Consider the following 9,944-nt stretch of genomic DNA (forward strand, 5'->3'; position numbering starts at 1 on the left):
CACGACTGCGGAAGCCGCAGACGCTTCGCGGTGGCATTCCAACCACGCCACTCTTCCCTGCCTCGGGTGACCCGCCGTGTTCGGTCATCTGTGCTGGTGGACGTTGTACGCTCTGCCAGCTTTGCACGTGTGCCTTTAGTCCATGCCGAGATCTCTCTGTCCCCACAGCGGTCAACATTAAAACTGCCGAGATTTACAGAGCCTCCTTCCCGGACCGAGGCCCCGAGGAGGAGCTGCGTGCCGCCCGAGCGCTGACGGGAGGCCCGGTGAGTCTGAGACCCTGTGTGTTAAGGGGAAAAAGGGCATCCTGTTTCGGAGCCTCAAGGTTTATAGTCTTCAGAAAGGAAAAAAGCTTTTGTTTCTTTAAAGGATCTGGGATCACTTCTTTCTCTCTCACACGCGAATAACGCACAATTTTAGGTTCTAACTTCAAGACCCCGGTTCTCGGCTTTGAAGGTGTAAAGGTGTGGAAAAAGCGCAGGCAGATTCCTCACTGATGAAATGTTGACATTTTCCGAGGAAAATGTGTGCATTCGCGGTGGTCTCTTTTGCCAAACCTTTAACATTTGTAAGATTCCTTCTGCGATTTCTCAAGTAGCAGGATAGCCTTGGTTTAGCTAATATTCAGAACCTGTTTTAGTCTCAGGAACCAAAAGCCAGCATTGCTGGTTAAGCTGAAAACTATCAGTAACCAATTGGGGAACTCAGAGACCTGATCGTATGGCAAATTAGCACCTTCTTTGCTATTGATCGGGCAGCCTGCACTGTGCTTTTTTCTTAATTACAAAATCTGTTAAATGCTTACTCATATTTGAGAGGTAGAGCGCAAGGAGGGGTGGGACAGAGAGGGAGATGCAGAATCCGAAGCCAGGCTCCAGGCTGAGCCCGACGTGCAGCTCCAACTCCTGAACTGCGAGATCCTAAACTGAGCTGAAGTCAGACGCTTTACCTACTGGGCCGCCCATGCGCCCCGCACTGTGCGCTTTTAAGGTGCAAGGTCCTTAGTTGCTGGGGCAGAAATAAGGAGGTGGTGTTTTATGTAGCACTGAGGCCCGTGGACCGGAGTCAGACGCCCCTGGGTGTGCGGCCAGGCTCTGATGCTTAGTGGAAACGCGGCCGTGGGCAAAGTGCCTGTCGGTCTGAGCCTCGGGTTTCCAACCAAAGCGGGGAAAACGCTGTCTTCCCAGAGGACGGCTGTCAGGACGAAAGGCCCTAGCGCACGCGGCTCACTGCAGGACCCGAGCCGCGGCGGCGCCCGGTGAGGAGCAGGTTCGCTACTGGACGTTGGGAAGCCGCGCGCCCTCCACACAAAAGCCCACCGCGCTGGGGCTCGCGCTGAGGGTGGGGCCCGACACAGTGGGGACTTCCCTTCAGTTCTGTCCGCGGGACGTTCCTTCTCAGATGGTTAGTATTTACGACGCGAGGACGGAACAGCTGCGCATAGGACCGTACTCCTGGACGCCGTTCCCACACGTGGACTTCTGGCTGCGCCAGGATGACCAGCAGATACTGGAGGTGAGGCCCTCCGGCCCGGTCGGTCCTAAATCTCTGCAGCCCGGTTTCTTCGTCTGAGAGCACGGCTGCTCTTCCTGCAGCGGGTGGGGTCTGGTTTCAGGACGCCGTCGGCAGAGCCCGCTTGCCCTCGGATCCGGTGGGCGTTCGCGTGGGGCGAAGGAGCACGCGCCCAGCTGCTGTGTCCTCGCCAGGGCGGGTGCTCCGGGGCGTCCTCTCTGGCCGTACCATTCGTACGTGCTCGGCGGTCTGAGGGCGTCCAGCAGCTTACTCCTCTCTCAGACCCAGACTCTTGTTTTTCCAGAACCTCTCCACCTCACCTCTGGCCGAGCCGCCCCACTTTGTTGAACATATTCGATCTACCTTGATGTTTTTAAAAAAACACCCATCTCCTACCAGCGCGCTCTTCCCCGGGAACAAGGCCCTACTCTACAGAAAAAATGAAGCTGGCTTGTGGGAAAAGATCTCTTCCCCAGGAAGCTAACGGCGGGCGTCACCAAAGAGAGCACCTTGCTGGCCTGCCAGACACCGCCGAGGGGCCCGGAGAGACCATGAATCCAAATCTGCATCCGCAGCATCTTCGGTCTCCCTCCTTACCGTCCTCCACATGACTTTAAAAATAAAATCTTATTTTGGCGAAGGCACTTGTCAGGTGTGCTTTCTGCGTCTCTGAAGCCGACGCCTGGCCCTGCAAGCAGCCGCATCCCCCCAGCGGTAAGTAGTTCTCCTTCCGCTAAATTAGGGAGGGACTCAGGGAAAAATCATACAGGAGCTGGTTTAAAAATACAGTATCTCAGATGCAGAATTCCGTGAAAACCTCCATCTCCCAGAGGGGTTTCTCGGCCCCAAAATATTTTAGTAGCGCTAATTCCAACTGAGACTCCCCTTTCCGATGACGGGGATGAAAGGCTCAGAGGGAAAAATTAATCGAGAGACTAAACTTAACGTGAGAGCTCCACGAAGCCATTGCTAAGGCTGTTCTCCGGCTGAGAGGTCAGACTTCTGAGCCCTTCATGTCAAGTTGCCATCCTCAGGGGGCTCACTCTGCCTAATGACCATTTAGGAACTGAACTCACTGGTAACAATTTCAAGAACCTTTATTGAAACCAACATTCAGATAGTATCTTAAGGGTGAAATTCTGTTTCAGCAAAACCAATTTAACAATTCCAAATATATATAAAAACATTTAAAAATTAATCTTGTTGAAGGTGATAATTTCCCCTTTCCCCATTTTATCTGCTATATTTCATTGCACCAAATAAACAGGGAAGACTTTAATCATCTGCACCAAGGAAAATAAAAAATAAAAAGGAAAACTGCATTTTGACAAGTGCCAAAAGTCAGAAATCACATCAGATTATAGGCTTAATATGGTGTAACTAAGGCTTCCAACACGACCGTCCACACCCCAGTGTGAATGAACCCCCACCGGCCCGAGGTGTCCCAAAGCCCGACTCGGCTGGACTAAAGGCACAGAGGCCTTACCTATGAGAAAGCGATGCGGTACTTCTGGACAAGTGGAAACGGGAAGTAATTAAGAGCTTACTTCCAGGATTTCAGCAGGGGTCTGGCTTCATCAGCCTGAGCCAAGAGGACTTTTCTGGTCCTTGTTTCTGAGTTGGGCCTGAGGGGGTGAGCTGCTAGTGGGGAGAAGCCACAGATACTCCCATATAAAACAGGCCAAAAGTGTACTTATTTTAGGATTGAAACTTAACTGGGTGCCACACAGCAGACTTAGTAGGAGGTTAAGAGTAGTGTCTGTCAGGTTTTCAGATATTAAACATAGAAATGAGCACAGTCTGTATCTGTGTGCCAATTTAAAAGCTTTACCAGTATTTAAAAATATACATATATACGGTCAAGAGTTTTACAGTTACTCTTAGTAGACAGTCCTTTAATTTGTTTACAAATAGTAGATAAAGGGAGGACTGGACTTGGGGCGGAGGGAGGCGCTTGCGCACGCCCCCGTCTACACCTTGGAAGCGGCGGCGGCTGGGACTCTGGTGCGCATCCCGCCATCCCGCCCGGCCTGCGTACCCCGACCCCCCGCAGAGGCTGCGCTCCTCTCCCGGGCGGCAGCACAGCAGGGAACCCGAGGGCTCTACAGCTGTCTTACCGAGAAGTTACCGCGCGGAACCTCCTAATGTTACGCTTATGTCTTAGGAAAATAAGCGCCAGGGTTCCAAGCGGCAGGCACGTGAGACTGTAAGTGTTCCCGGGAGCACACCGTGTTTCTGGGGACGTAGGGGGGGAAACGGTATTACCTACGGGCGCGTGGGCAGGATCAGCAGCCGTCCCCCTACAGGCCCAGCAGATGAGAGCAGTCCACGGCCCTCCCCAAAGCCTGGCGTTCAGGCCTAGGCGTGTGCAGACTTCCCGGGGAAGCAGGAGGAGCGGCCGTGCCTCCGGGTTAGCGTGCGGCACGGTTCACATTTTCAGTACAACGTCATCTTCCCTGAAACAACACTCGGTCCGGTCTCAAAGCAAACACTGGATTTTATCTTAAGCTCTCCGGTTCTTCTACCTGTGGACGGTCCTCTCGTGGGCGCTGGGCCCCGTTCTCGAAGGCCCCTGTCCGCTCGGCCTCCTGCGGGGGGCAGCCCCCGGGGTGCGGCTCAGGGCGGGCAGGCTCCAGGCCGTCTGGCTCCAGCGCCCCGGACAGATGCTCCAGCTTCTCTAAGTCTTCAACGTGACTGACCGAGCTGGTCTCGCTCAGGGCATCGGAGCCTCGCAGGGACCTCTTAAAGGGCTTCTGGCCTAGAGGAAGGTCCGCGGACAGTGCGACAGTGCTGAAGGCTCCACGCAGCCAGGGACTGCTTTACTTAATCACAGCTGCTTCCAGAGACAGCCCGCGACCCCCAGCCCTGAGGCACTGAAGTGAGGAGGTGAGAAGCGGGAGCTGACAGGACCCCAACATGGGCCCTGAGGTCACGGTCAGGAGAGGCTCGGGCGAGTAAACACAAGTTGAACGCGATGCCCGCTCTCAAGACCCTAACTTCCGCCCTGGGGTGCCGCGGGGAAGTTCTCCCGGACGGAAGCCCCAGGCTACTGAAACGGACAGCGAAAGGGACAGCTGGTCTTCAGCGAGGACAAACGGGACACGGCATTACCTGTGTTCCTGTCTTCCCGGCGCTTTGACCCCAACAGGAAAAGCCTCCCAAGACGCCAAGGTCTGTGTTCCCAAGACAAACCCCCGGGTCTGTTCAGCACTAATAAACTCCCAAGATGCCGCCACGTACCTGGGAGCCTCTGCTTGGCGCGAGTGCCCGAGGGCGTCTGCGGCGGCGTGACTCCTGCGCCTTGTGCCTTGTGGACGTACGTGTGTTCTGTGGACTCCAGGGAGCCTGCCAAGGGAGGGACAGCGGTGTGCGGGAGCTCCCGGCCCCGGCCCCCGCGGCCTCGGTCCTCAGGAAACTCGCTCTGGCCACTGGGCCTCGCAGACGGGCAGAGGCTCCGGCCCTCCGGAAACGTGCTGGGAACCGGACGAGGCCACCTTGCAGCTGCGCTCGCGAGGCCCCGCCCTGCCGGCGTGTTTCACCCTCAGCTCCCCGGGTGTCCTGTGCACACCCGGCCCCGGTGTGGCCCACGCGTGCGTGGGGACCCGGCCCGAGTGGGAACTGCACCGTAGCAGCAGGGACCAGATGCCTCTTTGCTGAAGGCGGACACTCAGAGCAATACAGTCAGAGTCCCTCTTCAGGTCATGGGCGCCCACGGTTTCCTAGGGAGGGCCCCGCGTTCAGGGAATCGTTCCCCCAGGAGAACGGGACAGATGGGGACCTAGAGGTGCACACCACCTTTCCCAAACCCCGGTGACTGGTCACACTTGCTGGCGGCCTGGTTTGAAATGAGCTGGTCCAGGGCTACAGACTACAATCTTCTCATCTCCACTGTCAAAAGCAGCCCCTTCCTGGGACAAATCACTAACGAGGACGGCAAGGAGGACTGACACCAAGCACTGATTACAGAGCTGGCGACCCTGCGAGTCTGGATGGCCGAGTGGCCACGTTCTGACCCGCCTCCAGGAAGGGGGGTCCGCCGCAGACAACGGGGACCCGCTTCTGTGCCACCGTGGCTGCTGGGGCAGGACGGGGCGGACACGCCAGGCCTCCGGACACAGACTTGGCCCCGGAGAGAGCCCCAGCTGCACGCACACCCGGCCTCTCAGCTTGAGTGGGGGAGCCCAGGACCCTGGTCACAACTCGCAAGGTTATGAGGCCTGGGGTGACGTCAGTCCTACCTGCTGTTAAGTTGAAGGTCCTTCCCTTCTGCGAAGCTTGTACTGGAGAGAACCAGTTCAGTACGGACCCCACGACAGGGATCTGCCGCAGCACGCCCTGCAGAACACAAGCCCCGCACGTGACTGTTGAGCCAGGCCCGCTCCCTGCACCCGGTGCGGGGCCCCCTCCCGGCCGGATGCCTGCTGGGAGTCTGGTGTGAGCCTCACCTCTTCCAGGAGCCGCTCCTCATTCGCCTTCTGCAGCTGAACCTGAGCTTCCTGAATCCCTTTCCGAACCACCTCTGTCATGTTTTCCAGAAGCTGTGTTAGGACCAAGAAAGGGATTACTTGTCTAAGCTTCCCACCCAGGACCTAGAAGAACTATTAACACAGCACTGGGATACTTTTCAAAAGAATGTTAGTAAATGGAATTCTGCACTTTACTTTGTAAAAAGTACTTTGTACAAAGTAAAACCGGCGAGTGAACAGAAGGGGATAAAACGCCCGGCTAAGAGGGACACACACCTTGATGACCAGCCTCATCTGCCAGGGAAAGGAGGAGAGAAACTACTTTCCCCGTGACCTCAATGTCACATCAACAGAAAATAGACACATGCTCAACATTCATGGAAATCAGAAGTGACAGAGTGAGTTGGAAGAAACTTCAAGAAGTCCACCCAACAATGATAAAGTTGGCTCCTCCGCCTCACAGCAAACTTCCTGCTCTCCCCGTCCCTATCAGCAACGGGCCACACCACACACGCCTGTCTCCTCAGACCCATCCCGTTATCATCCCTTCTCTGCTGCTGAGTGACTCCTAGGACTCACCCACCTGCTGTGGAGACGGTCCACCGGCTAGGCCTCCACGCCAGGCCTGCTGTCAGAAACCTGTCCGCCCGCAGCCCTGGGATGCAGCTACGATCATGGAGGCTTCCCTCCCCTTGTCGCAGATGCCACCGTGTCTTCCCCACAGGCTGTTACCCCTAACTTCTCTTCCATGGCATTAGCGCCCCACCTGACTACATGGATCTCTTCCCCGAGCCGTGAGCCCACTCAGGGCACCCACCGTGTCACATCCTCATGGGGTTCTGGAGTCCTGGGACAATGCTTAGCTCAGAGGAACCATTTACACACTCTTTTGGGAACGAACAGGTATTTCTGAGGGGACCTTCCTCCTTCGTGACCCCAGCTAGCTGCCTGCAGAAAACCCAGAAAAGGAACGAGGCACAGATCAGTCTTACAGACCCTTGAGTTTTCCTCAATTTCTCGGGCTGTGACCGCAATGGTCTCCACCAGTTCAGAAATGTCCACGTCGTCACTGGCCATCCCCACGTAAATACAGCTCTTCATGCTTTTGTACTCCGGGCCTGTGGGGAGAGACCACTGCCTGCCTCGGTTCCCGAGTCCTCGGTCAGAAGGCTGCCCGGGGCCGCTGTCCTGCACAACGGCGTGGCCGCACGAGGGCGCCTCCCGTATGGGGGAGGAGGAGGACGCTAATGAGGACAAGGGGTGCCCCAAGAGGCTGCAGAAGAAGGGAGCTAGCTCACCCTAGAAAGAACTCAACTAGCATTTCCTCCAAGGAAAGAGACCCCAATGTCCTTGAAGCCAGTTAGAAAACGGCCTTTGGGAGCTCATAGTTGACATATAAAAATAGTAATTACCCATTTTAAATGTAAGGTCAGATTCCAGTTCATTTAGTTTTTTCAGGAGTCCAGCATGGATCTTTTCCCCTTCTGGATCTAGTTTCAAACTGCTCTTATCATCATTAGCATGTTCATACCTACAAACAATATCAAAAAACAGTACTTCAATCTAAATGGTCAAATCCTCTTCAAACACTGCGATTTTCCAGGGTGACACAAATGGGCAAAGGAGGCACTTGGAGAGTCTCAAGGTCAGGCACTGTCAAGAACATCGCAAAGAAGGCCCAGGTCTCTAGTCTATGAAACTGAGGCAGGTCTGGGAGGCTTAGCACTTGTAATAGAAATATGGAGTCTCGGGGCGCATGGGGGCTCAGTTGGTTGAGCGTCCAACTCTTAATTTTGGCTCAGATCATGATCCCAGGGTCAGGGGACTGAGCCCTAAGTTGGGCTCTGCACTGAGCATGGAGCCCACTTAAGATTCTCTCTCTGCCCCTCTCTTGCTCATGCTAGCTTGCTTNCGAAAGGAGGAGATGGAAAGCAGGCTGGGGGCGCACACTGCACTCCACACTTCTCGGTCTCAGGGAGCCATGACACTCTGTACGCCCCATGGTCACTGTCCGTCAGCTGTGCGCTTGTATGGTCTCCCTAGTAAGTTGCGAGCGGCACAGGAAGTACAGTTACAACTAGTTCACAGTGGCCACGCCGCTGCTGTGCTGGGCCCAAAACATCGCGCTGCATTTCCATGGGACACGGACCCTGTGGCCACACATATTCACCGCCGGTTTCCAAGCTGGTCCACAAAAGGACCCACCTGAGGCACCCCCGCCAGGAGGCCGAGCCCGTACCTGACAACCCCTATTCCGGGCCAGTTAGGGTCATCGACATATAGGAGGCCCGCCGTCCCTGTCACCTCCTGCCTGAACTCCTCCCGCAGCTGCACCGTGCAGGTCAGGACCGGCAGCTTGCTCTGGACACAGGCGACGAGCTGATCCACATCCTCTCCCCGAGTTCCTAAAACTGCAAACATCCCAGGCATTAGGTAAGTGAGGAAGGAAGGGCCCTGCGTCCGCCGTCACGAGGTCAGCAGCTCCAGGGCCTCCAGGGAGCTGGAATGGAGACATAGAAGCCACGAAGCCCACAGGAAACGGGTGTGTGTGTGTGTGTGTGTTTGTGTCCCCGACTGCCGGAGGCAGGCCGTCCCGGCGTGCACACAGTGTATCTTATACAGAAGACGGGGAGACATAGAAGCCACGAGGCCCGCAGGAAACGTGTGTGTGTGTGTGTGTGTGTGTGTGTGTGTGTGTGTGTCTGTCTGTCTGTCTGTCTGTCTGTCTGTCTGTCTGTCTCCCCGACTGCCGGAGGCAGGCCGTCCCGGCGCACACACAGTTGTGTCTCATACAGAAGACGGGACCAGCCTTCCGTGTGACACACAAGCTCTCAGAGTCTCTCCCCAGGACTCTGCTGGAATCAACTGTAAGTTGATTAACCTCCCATCTCGGGCCACAAAGAGGCAAGCCCGCGGTCCTCGCTCCACATTAGCATCATGGGGGAGAGAGATTCTAGAGGGCGCGTGGGGGAGGGGGGCAGGAGGGCGGGGTGATGACAGCAGCACCAAGGACAGCTGGGAGCCCCCGGGGCTGCAGGGACCCCACCTCACTGCCCCTCGCCTGTGACTCAAACGTGGCAAGTGACTGCGTAAGCGTCAGTACATGACGCCTCGGGTGTCCCCAGCTCTCTCAGCCAGGTTCCACAGACCAAGCCTCTCCGAGCAGCAGGTGCTGAAATCACGAGAAGATCTGTACACCACGGGCCATCTTCATGAGGGGCTCTTCTTGGCAGGACACTTTCCCACATTTCCCTACATTGAGGTCTTTGAGAAAATACCTTTCCAAAAATGTTGAAAACATCCCATGAAAAACCATCAAACATTTTTTGAAAATCTTCACATCATCTCAGAAAAAAAGCATCGTCAGATTTTTCACCTATCTGTCGGGAGCTGATCTGTGGGACGTACTCCTCGTCGGGAGCTGATCTGTGGGACGTACTCCCCATTGGGGGCTGATCTGTGGGACCCACTCCACTACAGCAAACTCCAGTCCCCTGAAGACATGTCCCACAGCTACGGGCACCAGGCCTGGAGGGGACGCTCGCTCAAGCTCCCCCACGCACAAAGAGGCCGAGGCGGGTGTGCGCCCATGACTTTCTGTTGCACGAGTCCACACTGCCCTCCAAAACGTCTAAATGTGGTGGCCCTCAAGCTTCGCTGGTCTGTTCTAAACACCAGGGAGCTTTCAAAACTACACGCGCAGGTTCCACGCCCCGTGGGCCAGAAGCCCCAGGTGGGGCCCAGCGCCGGCAGCAGGCAAATCTCCTTCAGGGGTGGTAGGGGAGACAGGGGGTTCTGGTGTGCGGCGTGGCCGGAGGAATGGAAGGCAAGACCGAGGGCCGCAGGACACGGAAACACAGGAACTCCAGTGACTCGAAAGTCTGCTTCTGAGAAGTTCCGCTCAAAAGCTCACCTACCCAAAAAATAAAAAATTAAAAAAAAAAAAAAAAGCTCACCTACCCAAAG

General features: G+C 55.8%; 2 protein-coding genes across 4 annotated transcripts in view; one reads left to right on the forward strand and one right to left on the reverse strand.

Moving 5' to 3' along the window:
- The window catches only part of NTAN1 (N-terminal asparagine amidase), a 9,759-nt gene extending 7,607 nt beyond the window's left edge, over positions 1-2,152 (forward strand). For both annotated transcript variants that reach the window (XM_077773152.1, XM_077773151.1), the window contains 3 exons: positions 169-266; positions 1,402-1,515; positions 1,817-2,152. In XM_077773152.1, the coding sequence (XP_077629278.1) occupies positions 169-266; positions 1,402-1,515; positions 1,817-1,996 (392 nt within the window). In that variant the 3' untranslated portion in view covers positions 1,997-2,152. The remainder of the gene's footprint in view (positions 1-168; positions 267-1,401; positions 1,516-1,816) is intronic.
- The window catches only part of PDXDC1 (pyridoxal dependent decarboxylase domain containing 1), a 51,394-nt gene that overhangs the window by 1,990 nt on the left and 39,460 nt on the right, over positions 1-9,944 (reverse strand). Inside the window, exons 17-23 of one of the 2 annotated variants that reach the window (XM_077773149.1) lie at positions 8,218-8,389; positions 7,391-7,509; positions 6,975-7,096; positions 5,958-6,050; positions 5,751-5,847; positions 4,753-4,857; positions 2,592-4,270 (exon numbers count right to left, since the gene is read on the reverse strand). In XM_077773149.1, the coding sequence (XP_077629275.1) occupies positions 4,011-4,270; positions 4,753-4,857; positions 5,751-5,847; positions 5,958-6,050; positions 6,975-7,096; positions 7,391-7,509; positions 8,218-8,389 (968 nt within the window). In that variant the 3' untranslated portion in view covers positions 2,592-4,010. Of the gene's footprint in view, positions 1-2,591; positions 4,271-4,752; positions 4,858-5,750; positions 5,848-5,957; positions 6,051-6,974; positions 7,097-7,390; positions 7,510-8,217; positions 8,390-9,944 lie in introns of those variants that run through there. The other variant, XM_077773150.1, reaches the window with a different exon arrangement.

The sequence above is a fragment of the Crocuta crocuta genome, unplaced genomic scaffold, assembly GCF_008692635.1.
Source record: "Crocuta crocuta isolate KB4526 unplaced genomic scaffold, BGI_CrCroc_1.0 scaffold16, whole genome shotgun sequence".
NCBI classification, from domain to species: Eukaryota; Metazoa; Chordata; class Mammalia; order Carnivora; family Hyaenidae; genus Crocuta; species Crocuta crocuta.